This window comes from Phoenix dactylifera, chromosome 9 (genome assembly GCF_051530095.1).
Source record: "Phoenix dactylifera cultivar Ajwa chromosome 9, Ajwa_hap1_PhDact_Kaust_v1.1, whole genome shotgun sequence".
In the NCBI taxonomy this organism is placed as follows: Eukaryota; Viridiplantae; Streptophyta; class Magnoliopsida; order Arecales; family Arecaceae; genus Phoenix; species Phoenix dactylifera.
The window spans coordinates 22,382,208-22,399,399 of record NC_143198.1 but is presented as its reverse complement, the minus strand read 5'-3'; the positions used below and the strand labels follow the sequence as shown (position 1 = coordinate 22,399,399).

The window sequence follows — 17,192 nt, the reverse complement described above, 5'->3', positions numbered from 1 at the left end:
GCCACAAGGTTCAGGATTGGGAGGTAGAGGGATCCACCACCAACCCCTCCAGCACTTGAAACTGAGGCAGCCATGAAACAGAGGATCCATGCTAAAACTGTATTGTACTTGACTCTTGGTTCATGCTTTCCTCCAGTGAGATAATTCGGTAAGAAGGTGGTCTAGTCCATGGGGTTGGGACATGGCTTGGGTCCTTTTGGCAGTGGAGAGGTGAGTAATGCTAAGGATGACGAGGGGGAGGAGATGCCATTTGATAAAAACTAGAGAATTCTTCATTTGTCTCTGCCAGTTTTTTTTTATAGCACGGACGACCACGGGCGGTACGCTTGCTTCGGAGGGGATCCGCAAGGCTTTTGGCCCAAGACTTATTGGAGAGGCTCTGCGCAAGGAGGAGAACCATTTGGGCCGCGGCCGTCATATTCCAATGAAGGATTTTTAAAATAATCGCTCATCCTTATCGAGCACGAAGATTGTTTTTTAAAAAAATCAATAATTTATTTATTTTATTCTTTATTAACCACATCACGTAAAACCGGGTCAGTTTTGTTAATCTAAGGTTGCTGGTTATAAATATAATAACAAATGTTAATTGTTTACTACGAAATAAAGTTACTATTGGATTCTACTTGTCGGTAGTCCAATCAAAAACATCATTCACTAAATTTTAAAAGGGCCTTTTTTTAAAGAAAAATAAAAAGCTTCGGTATGTAACCCTAGGTCAACTACAACAATCTAACCAAGCAAAAATAGTGGTGATTACGTCATTTAAAAAAATAGTGATTATAAATATAATAGCAAATGCCAATAGTTGCTTTTTTGAGACAGCTTAACAAAATGTCATTGAGGCCATCCTTGTGAGAACCTCTCCCTTGTCCCCAAGGTCATCGACGTGGCCTGTAGAGATTTCGTTTATGATGCCAAGGTTGAGATTTTGGAGGTGTTCATTGACTCTCCTCCACCTTCAAATCTCACTTATCAGAAGACTTCAAAAATCTCCAAGTACATCAAGAGTTCTATTCGATAGAGGTTATCTCTCGCTCGGCGTGTCAACAATTGGAGGGATTCTGCAAATTACTATCAAAATTTTATATGCAATATATGGCAACTGTGATATCCAATATCGTATATACTATAAAGATTGAGAAAACCATCACATTGGGTCCACTGTTGCCATCTCTGCTCCATTATGTCCTTCTCACAGTTCTCAAAACCAGATGGGTGATCGAAAGGTTATCATCATGAAAGGAGATCAAACCTTCTTTCGTGCAAAAGATACAACATCGACCCCAAAAGTAAAAACATTGGATTGATATGCACAATGATGTGGGTTCAAATCCTAGGATAGCCACTTTGTGCAAAAAATACCAAAAATTAGGTCTGTTCCAATCCACTCATCCCAAGGCCCTGGATTGCTGGGATGATGATTGGGTCATAGTCCTTTGTAAGTAAACATAGCAAAAGAAATCAAGCAATAGATTTTCTTATAAGAATGGGTAGACATCAGGCATACACATTGTTCCTCTAGAATTTCTGAAGGTTGAGCAAAAATACAAGTGTAACATCCATGATATAAAGTCTAAAGTTTTCTCGAAGAAAGAATAATTATTCAAGATATTCATCAACCTTCTTCTTCTTAGCTTCTTATATCTACCTAGGTTCAAGTTCTGAAATCGACAGCTCATTTGGTGACATAGGTATTGCCTTGCCTGAAGCATATGAGCCCATGCTACTCTTTCCAATACAAAATGCCGGTCTGGAAGGAGCTTGGAGAGAAAAAGAGTAGCTGTTGAGCATTACAACAACTTGTGACATGTTGGGTCTATTAGATGGATTTTCCTGGACACACAATAATCCAATGTGAATGCATCTTAATACTTCACTTTTTGGGCAATGGTTGCCTAAGGATGGGTCCAATTTTTCCAGTATTGTTCCTTCCGTCCACCGCTCCCAAATCTGCATGAAGTGAATTTATTCAGTCATTTAGGATAGAACTATATTTGTATCTATACAATTAAAAACTCACATAGCTCAGTAGGTCTTGAGCAGATCCAGACTCAGAGTTGCCACTATTCTTTCTTCCAGACACGATCTCCAAAACAAGAACACCAAAACTGTATATATCTGACTTTATAGAATAGTGCCCACGCATGACATACTCTGGTGCTATATATCCATTGTAACAAAATGAGTAGATTATTTAAAATGCGCTATAATGAACCATGATTAGAATGCAAAGATTATTCAAAATTTTTACTTACAATGTTCCAACAACTCGGCTCGTGGTGGCCTGAGTTTGGTCTCCACCAAAAAGCCTAGCCAAACCAAAGTCTGAAATCTTTGGATTCAATTCTGCATCTAGTAAGACATTGCTGGCTTTTAAGTCCCGATGTACAATTTTTAACTGAGATTCTTCATGTAGGTATAGTAGGCCTCGAGCAATCCCACCAATGATCTTGTACCTTTGCCCCCAGTTTAGCTGCTCGCGCTTTATACGATCTATGTCATATTAACTTAAATGTCAATTAATTACATTGGAAAAAAAATTTAATAGCCAATTAAGGTCGCACATAATAGAGTAAGTCCGAAGAAGGGTTGAATGTAACATGATGGGGCATTTGTTACTTATAAACTAACAACATGGGTTAAGCTAGAAATTTAAATTGTAGATTTAGTTGGAAGAGAAGAGCCTATATATAAACAAACATCAGAGTTCTAGATTCAGTATTAATATTAATTATAGCTCTACTATATTATGGTCACTGCACAGGTTTCTTAAGAGAGTTGGTCAGATTTTGGTGGAAGATGAAATTATACCGAAGAGAATGGTATCCAGGCTTCTGTTTGGCACATATTCATAAACAAGCAACTTCTCTTGTTCCTCCAAGCAAACACCCAGAAGCCTTACAAGATTCCTATGCTGGAGCTTATCAACTAAAACTAGCTCATTTCTCAGCTCTCCAAATCCTTGTGATGAACTAGTTGATAACCTCTTCACTGCTATTTCTCGTCCATCAGGTAGTAGTCCCTATACAGGATTACAAGATTAACAGGAAATATATAGAACCAGAAAAAAAAAGTAAAATATAAATAGAACTGATCAGGATAAAGAAAATGAAAAGTACATGCGATAAATCTTTATTTTGGAGGACAATTCTATTGAGATTAGAATTAGAGAAGTTTACACAATTGGCTTTCATCATACCTTGTAAACTGCACCAAAGCCACCTTCTCCAAGTTTGTTCTCTTCGGAGAAGTTATCTGTCGCAGCTCGTAGTGTAGATATATCAAGTAATAGGGACTCGACACTCACAATCTCCTCTGGGCTAGTCCAATCTACTGAAAGAGCACAGAATATGGAAACTATTGTGAAACATTTTCTCACTGAATCTTATGTATGGAATAAGGGTAACAAGACGAGATAAGTGGAGAAAAAGTTCCAAAAATAATTTTGCTTAATGAAACCAAGTCTGTTTTAGTTTTACAGGCTCATTGATGACCATTGAAATCAATAATCAAGCAACGCATGACTTATTGCTTATAGTAAACTTTTCAGGTCTAACTCCTGCTGCCTGCAGTAACTTCACCTAATATTTCATCCTTTCCCATCTTGGTAGATCTTATTGAAACTCACTAACAAAAATTTAAAGAGAAGAGCTGGATATTTTGTGTAAAGAAAGCATTTAATTCATGGGTTACTTACAGGGTAATCTTACAACTGGCTTCCTCCTCCCCCAGAAGCAAATGCAAATTACGGGTATCAGCAAGAATGCAGCTACTAGGGGTATTGCAATCACAAGGACCGTACCTGTGGCATTCTTCTTCTTTCCTGCATCGATAAATGACTGATTTTATCTGTATTTCTATATCAAACATGACACATTGATGATATCGAAACATGGAGCTGTTGGTTAAGACATACAGCAAATTAGTACATCTTTGTTGTGTGTTATAAATGTTTGTGGCACCTATAGAAATTGAGGCCAATGGTTTGTGGGAAAATTTTATTAATTTTTATTCTATAAACCATGTGGTTCTTACTTTGCAAGCATGCTGACTGGAGTGCCTCGAGTAAGTGGATCAGGTGTGAAGCAGGAACAGAGTTTCAAGAAGGAATGCCATTTAAGAAGAATCCAAGTGCAATTATTATTATTATTATTATTTCGCCCCAAGGTTAGTAATCAGAAAGTGATCCTATGAGAGTGTTAATTCGGCGTACTCACGACGGTGTGAACCATCTTTGATCAAACAAGAATAAACTGGTGCTAGTTGGCATACCCTTCAATACTTTAAAGAAAAAAGATGGCTACTTTGGCCGGTTTGTGGAAATAACGCTTGTATGTTACTGCACTCATCATTAGTGCCTAGCTGTGTTTCTAATATACAATTGTTACCTTTTAATACTGCAGACCAACAAGAAAAAGCTAATCTTTACTGTTACCTTAAGTCACCAGACGCTTCAAATTTTATTCATGGTCAACCAAGAATTTATGTATTTCTAGATTAATCATTAATATCGAAGGAGATATCTCTAAGGTCTAATACACGTACAACTAAGTTTCTTACTCTTCCGAACTTCAGCTTTTTATGGGCTTGGTTGCTTTTCCTTTTTAGTCCTTCCTTACAGGGTTAAGTGGTTGCTCTCTAGATTCAGAGGCCAATCTGAAATTTATATCTAGTGTGTTTTGCTCCCTTCAGTTAAGGGAGGAGACTGAGAGAGCTTGTCGATTGTGGGCACATTAAAAATAGCCCCTTTTATGTACCCAAAAAAAAAGGTAGCCTCTCTTCTTTGTGTCCCCCAACTCATTTCTGTACACAATTTAACGTCTTCCGTTTCTACCGTGTAGTCGCGAGAGGAAAGGCAGCGGGCAAGGCAAACCCTGTTCTCACAAGTCACAACATGCTAATATTTTAGTCCCGGGAATAGTGCCATTTCTTGGCATTTTATCAGGTTATTAAAGTATGTGGGACCAAGGAAAAAACGACGGTTGTGAGGGTGCGGAAGACTTCAATGGTCTGATTGTCTGATATCTATGGTTTTTATTTGGGCTCAGCTAATATTAGTTTACCAAAGGATTCTTGTGCTAAATGCCTCAAAAGGGCACTGCTGAGAAGATTTTGGCCCTCATCTCATCTAGACTTCGTTTTATTTTTACCATGAGCAATATTTTATTGATAGATTGATGACGGACGGATACCGGACTGCTGAGTAAGATGGCAGTCGCGCTAGTTGTCTAGATAGCAGACAGAAAGGTTTTTATTTTATTTTATTATTATTCTTTTTTTATACAATGGCGACTCTATATGAGTGCAACCAATAAAAATAGAAAAAAAAAAAGTTAATGAAGAGAAAACGGAACAAACTCGTGATTCTCCAAAAAAGTCCCTCCCGAGTATTGTGTAGTAAGGAAGGCGACTCAGTCAACAACACTGTTTGCCTTTCAATAAACATGAATGGTTCAAAACGAGCCACATCCTCTCGAAAACTTATGTATGTCCTAACGCAGGCGGTTGCTCCTCGTCATACCTGTGCCGACCTTGAATCCATGCGATCACCGTAGTAGAATTTTCTTCAAGGTAGATGCTGTCCGCACCCAGAACTAGACTCGTATAGGTGATGCCTTCCTATACAGCTTTCAGCTCTGCTCCGATGATAGTCACGTCGAATATGCGTCGTTCTCCGCCTGCAACGAGTCTGGAGTCATGACCTCTGATCACAAATCCCACTCCTCCTCTCCCTCCTCCCTCGGATATACTACTGTCAAAGTTTACCTTAAAAAAGCAAGGGGTGAGGGCTCCCAGAAGACAAAGGCAACCCTAGTCGCTGCAAAAACTGAGTGAGAGTTCCAGATATCCCTAACCGTCGCAAATGAAACCACCGTGTAGTCCTAGTGATCTCTGCAACATGAAGTAGTGCTCTGTCTACCACTATCCCTGGATGCACCTTTTTGTCCTCAAATATTCAGACATTTTTGTCAAGCTAGATATGATAGGCCTTATAGCCTAAGAAGTCATCTGTCCGTGACATAAATTGCGGCATGCTAGGTGAAGCCAGAAGGCCCAGAACGCACCTCCAAATCTGGGCCATCTGTGGGCATCCAAAAAGAACATGGCTAATGGACTCCTCCACGTCAGGGCATCCCTCGTATGCTGTGGTGATCCTCACTCCCCTTCTAGCTAATCACACTCCTGGTCACAAACATTCCCATGCCACCTTCTAGATGAACAAGGCAACACGGGGGTGGATGTGCATTCTCCAGATCCAGCATGCATGAATCCGTCGAGTCGTCCCCTGGCTGACCACATCATAAAAGTGTGGAGTGCTTACCTTCGACCTCCCTATATCTCTCTAGACCCTTCTATTTGAGGTCTACGCTGTGGGGATCAGTATTGCCAGAACTTTCTCAGTCAACTGCTCCCTAAAGGCACGCTGAATAAAGACCTTATTCTATCTTCTCTCCTCTAGGATGATCAAATCACAGACTTTGCACCTGACTAAATACACAAGATCGATCATGGTAGGCCATCGACCAGGCGGCTGCTCCATCGACCGGGCGGCTGCACCAGTCTGCAGAAGGCCGGGCAAAAGGAAGGCTTTTCGGCCCTCCGACAATTCTACAGTAGGATCTTCATTCAGCAGATTGGGGTGACACTGGCCCTCTCCCTCAGCCCTTGCCCCCACCATATCCATAGCCACCCTATCTTCCGGCCCACACCTCTAGTCTAGCCCCTATAGTGCCTGCTTTAGCTGGTGGACCACCAGCCCATGGTTGGCCCAATTTGGATCTAAACCATTTTGGGTGGGCACGGTGCCCTCGTCCTTGACATCTCGATCTATTGAAACCATCCTAGAAGCTGACGCCCCTTCAAGGTTGGAGACCTCATCCACCACGACTGTGTTGGCCTGGATTTCCTCAGCCCGATCGAGCAGGCCCTCCGCTTGGGCCCGGCCCGCATTGCAGCCCAGACTCATACCAAACTCAATGCCCAAGTGGAGTTGACTCACCTCATCGGCCGAAGTCCCCGAGTCACCGGCCGGGACCCCCTTCTACAGTGATCTCCGAGCAACCTTGGTTGGCTTCTAATACCCATCCGAATTTGGTGGCGACTTGGACGAGCTCGGTCTATTTCTAGGGGAACTCATACCAGATTGGAAAGAGGCTGGCCCCGAGGCTGACTCAGGGGTGGAATCGGTTAGCTTCCTCGGTCGGACCCCTGCATTGGCAGCCCTCGACCGCTGAATTTGGTTGGTGGCCAACCAAGGACCAAATATTGGGCAGCAGTCCTGGTTGGCCTCCTCCATCTCCAGTTGACTCAATGTCTCCATAGGGGTCTCCACAACCATGGGCACCGGAGATGCCCTAGCTCCTGCTCCCTCCATCGAAGTCGGCACGGCGGAGGAGTGCCGACACACCTTCCACATGGCCAATCCGGGCACAGACATAGCAGAATGCCAGCAGGTTCTCATAGACCAAGGCTTGCCAGAACTTCTGCATTTGCCCCTTAATGAAGATGCTAGACTTGAGGGGGTTTAGGGCCGGCCACCGCCGTGATGTCTAGGATCGAGTCCCTCTCCCAATATTCCAGAAGGAGACATGGGAGCCAAATGCACACCACCACCCAATTCATAGAGTTGATGCATGGAACAAAGTCCGACATCCACTTCTCAATGGCCAGTAGCTGGCTTGCTACTAGCCATGGACCATTGGTCAGCCCTGAGTCCCAATCACCTTCGTTCTTGAAGTGGAAGGTGTGGTGTTCCTCCGCCATTGAAAAAGCTTTCACTTCGTAGTCAAGCTTGCCCTTGAGATGCAGCTCTCGGGCAACCCAATCAACTGGGATTCACCACCCCAAGCTTCATACGATCACCTTGTCGAAGCCCATGCCCTCTGGGACTTCTCCACCCATTCCAATGGCAGCTCGAGGACTTTTATAAAATGCCATTGGAGGATCTCGAGCTCCTCCTCCAATATCTTGTGGTTAGTTCACACCGGCTGTCGAGGTGGAGCTTGTGCCACCGTCAACCACGAGGGATTGGTCTCAGCCACTCTCGGGAGTGGCCGATCTTCACTACCGGACGACCCCTTGGCCGATCTCGCCCGACGAACCTCATTTGCCACAGCTTCCTTCATTGCTCGTATGCTCCAGTCACCCATCTCCCTAGGTCCCTAGGTGTTCAAGGAAAAGCCGCAGTCGCACGGAAATTGAAGCAATGAGTGGCTTTCTTTCTGCTTTTCTCGCCTTTTTGGTTCGTCCGAACAAAGGCTAGGACACTACAAAAAATTATGGTTTTGCCGACTCTTCCCCGCCGACGCTATCAAAAAGCGTCGGCGAAAACCGAGCGGGGTCGAAACTCGATGACGCTTTGTTTTAGCGTCGGGTGAAATTTAGATACGACGACGCTTTAAAGCGTCGTCGCAGGCCAAAAGATACGACGACGCTTTAAAGAGTCGTCGGAGGCCAAAAGGGGCCCAACTCCCCCGATCCCTCCTTCACCCAGCCGCTGCCCCGATCTTAGAGACGACGACGCTTTAAAGCGTCGTCGGAGGTCCCTCCTTCTTCACCCAGCCGCTCCCCCGATCCCTCCTTTTTCTGCCGCTCCATCCGCCCACCCCACCATCCGCCGTTCTTCTTTTAATCCCACACCGGAGACCCCACCCGTTCTCCCCTAATTTCTTTTAATCCGCCGCCGCCTGGGCTTCGAAGCAGGGGCACTCAAGGGCTCCTCCGAATCGCCGTCTGAACCAGCCCAGCCACCACACGGCTCCATCGAGGGCTGATCACCCGGCTGTAGTTGAACCACTCGAGGAGGACTGCGAGAACGAAGACGACGATGAGCGCAAGGGCGTATATGCCGCCCCTATCGCCCGGCCAACCGGAGAAGAGGATCTGGGCGTTCTTGCCCCAGGAGAAAGTCATGTGCATGTCGTCCATCCCGTGTCCCATGTCGCCCATGCCTTGTCCCATATCGCCCATGGGCGCCATACCATGATGTCCCATGTCGCCCATGCCGTCGTCCATGGCGGAAGATTTTGCCAGGGCTATACGAGGAAGGGTTTCGCCGTCGTCCATGGCGGCCATGGCCTGGTTCCCCTCTTTCTGTTTTAATTTTTTTTTAAAAAAACAGGTTGCTAAAGCGTCGGCGTTGAGTATTTTCCCGACGCTTTCATTAGCGTCGGGAAAGTCCTGTTTTTGCCGACGCTAAGAGAAAGCGTCGGCAAAAACCGGACCCACGCCCACCTGCCCGACGTTTGACCCACGCTTTGCGAAGCGTGGGTTGGGAATTCGCCGACGCTTATAAGCGTCGGTAGAGACAAAAAAAAGCGTCGGGAGTTCTTCCTTCTTTTGTAGTGGGAGGTCTTCTTTCGTGGGGCATCGGAGAGGCTCAAGTCAAGCATGCGACGGCGACTGAATGGGAGACATTTTCAGAAGCCTAAATCTCGGTAAAAATTTTGAAAGGTATGCATACAATACTTTCAAAATAATTATGTGACTAAAGATTCAGAAATATGCTAAGGAATTGAAGGCGACTGATCTAAGGAATTTCATTGCAAATAACCAAAGCTTGTATTTTATTAGAAACAAACAGGCCAATGAATTCGCACATTTGATGGGTGGAAGAAATTTCATTATAAATAATCAAAATTTGCTTTATTAGAAATCAATAAGCCAATGAAATCCACATTTGATGGGGTGAAGAAAAGCCAAATTTCAGCGGTAACACATTCTGGATCTAAATATCTCAATAGATATAACAAGCCATGGCCTAATTTTATTTTACTGACAAGCAGAATTCCGAATTTATATCTTTGCGGACAATAGAAAACAGGCAAGGGCAAAGTTACTCATATCAATTAAATTACGTAGAAACATGCATGCAGGACTCAAATTGATAGGATAATAAATAGATAAGAAAACATGAAATATTAAATAGTAGAACCGGAAAGGCTGATCTATTTGCAGATAAAGTGGGAGTTCTGAAACCAAGAACGGATAGGTAGCTCATAAACTGAACTCTAGTTATAACTAAGTTCACTGGTGCTAGAAATAACAATCTTACTCCCCCTACCTTCTTTTCCGGGCGGAGTAATAAGTCGAGGCGCTTGGGGAGCCGCTGGCTGTGCGGCCTCTAGCGGCGACTGAAGCCTTAGCGTTGGTTTCCCTTCGTAAAAGGAGTATATCTCGTACCTATAATTGCAGCCCCCTCCAAGCACCCTCGCTCCCTGTCTCCCCTCCAGCCGGGGGTCTATCGGGTTAAGCATGCTGCTGAGGCACTGCCGGCACTCGCTCGTCGACAGGTCCCGAGTGCACTGCGCCAGCCCATATATCGTCGGAGAAGGAGGGTTGGTGGACTTCATCATCTCCCCGGTCGCGAACATCTCGGTCGAGTTGTAGGCAGCCCAGTCGGCTATCCTGTCCATGAGCACGTCGACAAGCTTGTGGAACCGGCTGGGGTCGGTTATGTTGTTGACGTTATACATCACGATCTCGTTCGAGGTGTCGATGGTCGTGAGAAAATGCCGGTTGGAGTAGTAGAGGAGGCAGTAGTCGTACCAGATGACGACACATTTGGCGTAAGGGCAGAGAATGGGGGCGTTCTGGATGGCAGTGTCCAGGCAGGAGCGGCAGACGGAGGCGTTGGTGTCGCCGCGGCAGAGGGCTTCTCCGTAGATTTGGTTGGGGTCCTGACCGAAGATGGATTTGGAGAAGCCACCGGAGTTGGAAGTGTTGGAGTCGAGGGAGGTGAGGAGAAGGTTGAGGTTGGAAGCGTAGGTGCTGTTGGGGGTGTAGTTGCCGTTCCGGCCGCAGAATTTGTAGAGGGAGTCAGCGGCGGCTGGAGGGGAGTGGTTGAGGAGGAAGAAGAAGAGCAGAGGGCATAGCAGGAAGAGCGGGGAAGAGGAAGGAAGAGAAGGGAACATGGCGAATTGATGCTATGGTTGTGGTGAGAACTCCCAGAGACGGAGATGATGATCTGATCGGACAATCGAAACCGGGGCCAACCGAGGGAAGGGAACGGTGAAGTCCCCTTTATGTTGTCATTGACCAGTCAAAACGAAATACAGCGCTTATGTTGTCGGGGTGTGATGGGGATCAGATGGCTCTTGAGACCCTTTCGGATGCTGGGATATACCATGCAGGATAAAGAATTGGAATGGTATAGCGTGCACGTGAATAACGTGAGTTTGGGCTCTTTCCTTACTAATTAGATATTCTGCAGTCAAATTACAAACAATAATTTTAAATATTTAATTTAAATAATTATAATACAGATATTTTTTTTTAAAATTATATAAAAAAATCTAAAAAAGTTAATTAGTAGATATTTAGGTTTCGTTGCATGTTTTCGGTATCTCAAAGATAGGCTTCATGAAAGCGGTGGACATGAGAGTATGAGACATCAACTGCAAGTGAAAAGGTGAAAGAGGAGGAAGCATGGTGGGAGTAGTTTATATTTCACAGGATAGCTGGGCTGACAAACAATAATTTACACACTATAAAGCTCGCTCCTCTCCATCTCTATTTTCTCCTCTCTTTTTTTTTTTTTACTTACATTAGGCACATGCATCCTATTTTTTTCACTAATAATAAAAATATGTCTATTTTTATATTGTCAACCTACATTTTCCGACACCTTTTTCCATCTACCATACTTGCATCCCGTCAAACTTTGGTATGGACAAAGTCCAGCTAGCCCCCCTCAATCTTTTCCCATCTTCAAAGACTCTTTCTAGAGAGGGAGAGAAGATCCAGGTTTCAATTTCTTCCCATTTTTAGACAGGAGCGGCCCCATGCATTTGGAGGCCTAAGGCGAACTCACTTAGCATAACCTTTTTTTTATAATTATGAAAAAAATTTAATAAGTGCAACGAAACCCAAAGACCTCAATCTTTGATAAAAAATGTCCAATCTTTGAAGAAACTCATCAGGAGTAAGCAACAAAAATTGTAAGCAAAAATTACTTGTTGGAACTTGGAAGTGCTCAATATGGTGTGGCTACATCCAGCAACTATGACTCCTTTATCCACCTGATGATAGACTTCATAGTGAAGAGGCTCGAAGTCATCATAATGCAGAAAAGGTTTAGCCAGCTGGGTGGCCTTCAACACGATAGGGAGGTGAGGGCATTGGTCAATTATTTCTCTGGAATGTAGAGACCTGTGCGAGACAAATTTGCCTGCCCTAGCTCTCTCAGATGACAACCATTCTAAACTTTGAAAGGATGTCTGAGAATTTGGACTTCTGGGGAGAGAATGACTTAGAATCGACTTCAAACCTGAAACCATTATTGCTCTACGGTTGTAAATTCATAGTTTCATCTACAGCCCATGTTTAAAATAAATCGTTTCCAAAGATAAACAAACAAACGAAAAAAAAAGCCAGCCTCAACTCAATCCAAAGCATGATCAAAAGCGTGAAGAACCCCAAAACTCTCCAGAAAAAAACAGATACAGGAAAAAAGATCCAATCTTTATCATATGAACGCCAAAAAGAAGAACAAAAAGATAACCCTGAATGTCAAAAACAAGGTGTGAGAACTAAATGCTCTTACTGACCTCAAATGAAACTATTCTCTCCTTCAGCGGCCCTTGCCCCCTGGTATCTCATTCCTCCAAATCTAATATATTTGAGAGAAGACAGAGAAAGAAAGTATTAAAAAAATTAAATTTTTAAGACTCTGGCAGCAGAAAGAGGGGGATTTGATGGCCAAAAGATTAATCTGTGGACTGTGGACAACCCAAACAAAACTCGGATCAGAGACTTAGAGCGACGGGTATAAATTTCAATAAAGAAGGAAGGATTCAGTAGGATTAGCAAGCATAGGAAGAGCTCAACTATTTAACATTTAATAAGCACAAATTAGGGTCTCACGGTCTCACCTTCCCTGTCAAAATCGAAAATCCAAAGTCTCACGGTCTCACCTTCTCCGTTCTCGTCGTCGGTCGTCCACTCGTCGGCTCGTCCTCGGGCAGCAGCGGCAGCTCCGGCGCCGGAGGCGGAACGGGGGGACTCGCCGGCCGCCGCCTCGCCGAGGAGGTTGTCGGCTTGTCGCCGCGACGCCGCCTCGCCTGTGAGGCTGAGCCTGAGCGACTCTGCGACGGACGACGGTCCTCGCCTCCTCGGGCAGCTCCGGTGCCGGAGGCGGAACGAGGGGAGTCCCGTGAGTCCCGGGGGACTCGCCGCCTCGCCGAGGAGGTTGTCGGCTAGTCGCCGCGACGCCGCCTCGCCTGTGACTAAAGGGCGGCGGGCGGGTCTCCGGCGGTGGGAAGCCGGTGGAGGAGGCCTCCGGGATGAACGGGGCTGTCGAAGTACGGCGGCCGTTGGACGTAACTGTGTTCGTGTTCGGATCGGCTGCGGCCTCCGGCGACAAGGTGACGCTGGCCGGGTACTGCCCGGTCTCCGACGAGCTCGAGCCGTGCCGGTGGGAGATCATCACGGCGCTGGGTCCGATGCTCCACAGTTCCGGATGGTCCTCTGATAGATGGGTGCCTCTCGAAAACAAACTCCTCAAAATTCTCTCTATTCTTTAATATAAAAAGAACGCGAAACTTTAAGATCACTGGACGCATCAAGTAGCGGTTTTGGTGATCACGACGAATTGTGCCTCAAGAATATAAAGTTTGTGCCTGAAATTGTTAATGTTTCCTTTTTGCTGATGTGAATTTGATTTTTGGCTTGAGTTCTATTGCAAGTTCTATCAAAACCAATTTCTTTAAAATAGGACATCTAATGCTGTTCAATTTAATATTCCTGATCTGTTTGTAGAACTAAAATAGTACCAATCCAGAAAAAAAGGAACAACCTTGTTTTACCACCCTTTTCCCCCTTGCTTTTGTATCAAATTTAATGAGAAAAAACCCTATCAAATAATGTTGTGATGTTCTGTAGAGAAAAGGTTGAACCTAAAATCAGGACGAAGATCCCAACTTGTTGTCACACTATTTGATGGAAAACTTGATCTTATAGACATATATTCTACAAATTTTATATTTTGTATTTTGGAAATTTAAAAGAGCACTTGGCACTCGATCTTCAAACGAAGGGTGCCTGGGGATCTTGTTTCTAGCGTGACTGGTTTCCTAGTGGTGAAAATATTCAATAAATGCCAATTGATGTTGCATCAAGCTGGCGTTGCAAAATATGGTAGAAATGGTTGGGCTGGCTAACCATTTGAGGAACAGAGTTTGGCTATACCATTGAAGTGTATTTCTGTTAGTGTAAACTGTGAATATGCTTGAGCAATCTCAAACACTACTGACTTATTTTGTAGCATTCACTGATCATGGAAAATTTGATGATTGAGCAGAATGTTCAGATATGATGGCTTCTTCTGCCCTATTTTATAAGAATTACTCTCTGATATTTACATATTGACAAATAATTATTTTAGATTTTATTTTATTTTATTTTGTGTGTTGAAAACGGAAGTATCATATATAACGTATACAGATACAACCAAGAAAATAAAAAAGCAGTACATCACGGAGTGGACGGGGCAAGTCCGCCTCCCCCACCTAGAGGTGGTCCCGCGAATGGTTGGCAACAAAAATGGCCACCCAATCTGCCGCCCCGTTGGCCTCTCTAAACACGTGCTTCGCTTGAAGCACCAATCCATCAGAAATCATGGCCCGAATATCTCTCAGCAGCGGGTGGTAATCTCCGACCCCCCCGGAACCCCGACTGGATCCATCCAATGACCGTCGTAGAGTCGCCCTCCAATAAAACCTCTCCCCCAAGCCAGACACGCCGAACGTAGCACAAACCCTCCCAGGTCATTCGCAGCTCTGTCTCAGGCATGGAGGTATCAAACAAGTGGTAGCCCCCAGCAGCAATCACCCTGAAGTCCGGGCCCCTAATGATAAAGCCCGTGTCACCCCTCCTACCTCCCTCCAGGACACATCCATTGAAATTGACCTTGAAGAAACTCGAGGGTGGGGGCTTCCAGGTGAAAAACACTAAGTAAGATACTCCACGAGCAGATGAGGAACCCCAGATATCCCGAGCTGTCAAAGGTCTATCTGACCTGATTGTCTGTGAGGCCTCCACCGATAGCAGTCATGCCCTTTCCACTACCACCTTCAGAGAGGGGCAGCTTTCTCCAAATGTCCATGTGTTTCTTGCGAGCCAGATCTGGTAAGCAATATAGGTCGCCCAAACTGCCTCTAGTTTGGACTGCAAGGCTCCAGCCAAACGTCGAAGAATCTGAAGGAAAGACGCCGCATGGGTCCAGAGCGTAGTAGGGAACCCCGCCCACCTCTAGACCCTCCTAGCCCAGTGGCACTAAAAGATAGCGTGGTCCAGAGACTCATCAATCTGACACTCTGGGCACTGCGGGTGGATACCCATGCCCCGCCCATACAACAGAAATCTTGTCAGTAGTCTGCCCCAAGCGACCTTCTAGAGGAATAATGCCACTCTAGGGTGCAAACCTGTCACGACCCCCGCCCCGTTCCGGCAGGCCGCCGCGACGGTCCTAGGGTGCGGGTAGGCATAAGGCCACCAGCCACCACGTAGAACCCTACTACTTATCAATCATCAATAAATTCTGAAAAATTTTGGCATGATGCATGCACAAAATGATCACCTTTCCTATAGTGACCTGTCAGGATTATCTCAATACATACAACAACACTACCTGTCAGAGTAGTAATCACATAATCTGTCACATAATGAACCTGGACAATATATATCAATACATCATCTCAGGCATATAACTCATCTGTATAAAAATCTGGTTCCCATTCCATCCATGGTCAAACCCATATCCACAACAGGATCTATGACTGTAATTATACACTATATACAATAGAAGGTTTATAATACACCAAAATGTATAAACCTTTATCTACATTATACTATACTATACTATGGAGCGGCACAGCTAGCAGGCAATCTCTAACCCTGCTCTTCTCTATACAATACCTGCCCTGCAATCAAAAACACCAAACTGGAGAGTGAGTATATAAATACTGAGTGAGTGGAGTAGAGAGTACTATGCACATGAGACAAGATATAATCATGGCTCGAGGTGAAATCTCAAGAGCATATGAGCAGTCGTCAAGAATAGGTTACACATAACTCAACATAAGAAATAAGGAGTAAATCATCACAATCCCAATCAACTCATCTGGAGTATATATAGAATAATCAAATAAGTATGTATGATAACATGAATATGCTCAACAGGTCGTAGTACTGAATCATATAAATCATGTGTCAATAGGCTGAATCATCAACAAGACAGCTATTGGGAGGTGGGTTTTACGCCCCAGGCGAACCAGCAACAACTCCCTACTGTCACATGCATATGCAGGATAAGACACCATACCGATAATATAAATGCTAGATAGCTATCGGAAGGTGGGTTTTACGCCCCAGGCGAACCAGCAACAACTCCCCACTATCACATGCATATGCAGAATAAGACAATATACTGATAATATAAATGCTGGCTAGTATCCAAAACAGAAATCCATCTCACATCTATATACTAAACGGCACCTCGTGGAAATTCTACATCCGCGGAAAGCCATACTGCACCTCGCGGGGTCTTACTATGCCCGGCGGCAAGCAGAATATAAGTCGTAGGACCGGCCGATCCTACGCCTAGGGTCGTGTCCCTCCTAGGAAGGGACTGGGCTCCGCCCACCCAGAAGGCTACTATGTGCACAAAGGCCGATGTTCAACCCCATCGACTATAGGTGTCCTGCAGATACTGCCAAGCCATGCATAAATGCCATAATGTACCCTCCCAATACTCTACTAAAAAGGAGTATAATCAAGACTACCACTCACTCGATCATGACCCAATCATAAACTAACATCAGGGTTAGGAGTGAGGGTCAAGGAAGTGCAATACAACTCAATATACCACTAAAAACGCTCTACAAATTTTTAAAATAGAGGAAATGAAATCAATTTACAAAAGAAATTGTTACGGGGGAACTCAGCCACCATGCCCCACGTGACCGACACGCGCGCCCAAGAAGACTACAGCTGCCCCTTGATCCAGTAACCCGATCCCGAGTCGGATATCTTCGGCTTCGCAGCCCGACCCCGAGTCGGCTGCCCCTTGATCTAGCAATCCGACCCCGAGTCGGATATCTCCGGCTTCGCAGCCCGACCCCGAGTCGGCTGCCCCTTGATCCAGCAATCCGACCCCGAGTCGGATATCTCCGGCTTCGCAGCCCGACCCC

At 45.0% G+C, this 17,192-nt stretch overlaps 1 protein-coding gene across 2 annotated transcripts; it reads right to left on the bottom strand.

The window, feature by feature from the left end:
- Positions 1-1,464: 1,464 nt before the first annotated feature.
- On the bottom strand, positions 1,465-11,209 carry LOC113461803 (cysteine-rich receptor-like protein kinase 6). Of its 2 annotated transcripts, none has more exons than XM_089925416.1 (7): positions 10,067-11,209; positions 3,701-3,826; positions 3,203-3,336; positions 2,815-3,025; positions 2,259-2,496; positions 2,024-2,163; positions 1,465-1,953 (listed from the first exon to the last, which is right to left on the bottom strand). In XM_089925416.1, the coding sequence occupies exons 1-6, from the start codon at positions 10,914-10,916 to the stop codon at positions 2,067-2,069; spliced, it is 1,656 nt and encodes a 551-aa protein (XP_089781542.1). In that variant the 5' UTR covers positions 10,917-11,209; the 3' UTR covers positions 1,465-1,953; positions 2,024-2,066. The 2 variants fall into 2 exon arrangements, with proteins under 2 accessions (XP_089781542.1, XP_038975167.3); XM_039119239.3 differs by having other exon boundaries at positions 1,499-1,953; positions 2,024-2,174; positions 10,067-11,039.
- Between the last annotated feature and the right edge of the window lie 5,983 nt (positions 11,210-17,192).

What these genes read in the sequence shown, in the direction of transcription:
- LOC113461803 (XM_039119239.3), bottom strand. Translation starts at nt 10,916, where the DNA reads ATGTTCCCTTCTCTTCCTTCCTCTTCCCCGCTCTTCCTGCTATGCCCT. An exon ending in GCTTTGGTGCAGTTTACAAG is followed by an intron (nt 3,026 to 3,202) that starts GTATGATGAAAG and finishes AATCCTGTATAG; the next exon opens with GGACTACTACCTGATGGACG. An exon ending in CCTGGATACCATTCTCTTCG is followed by an intron (nt 2,497 to 2,814) that starts GTATAATTTCAT and finishes AATATGACATAG; the next exon opens with ATCGTATAAAGCGCGAGCAG.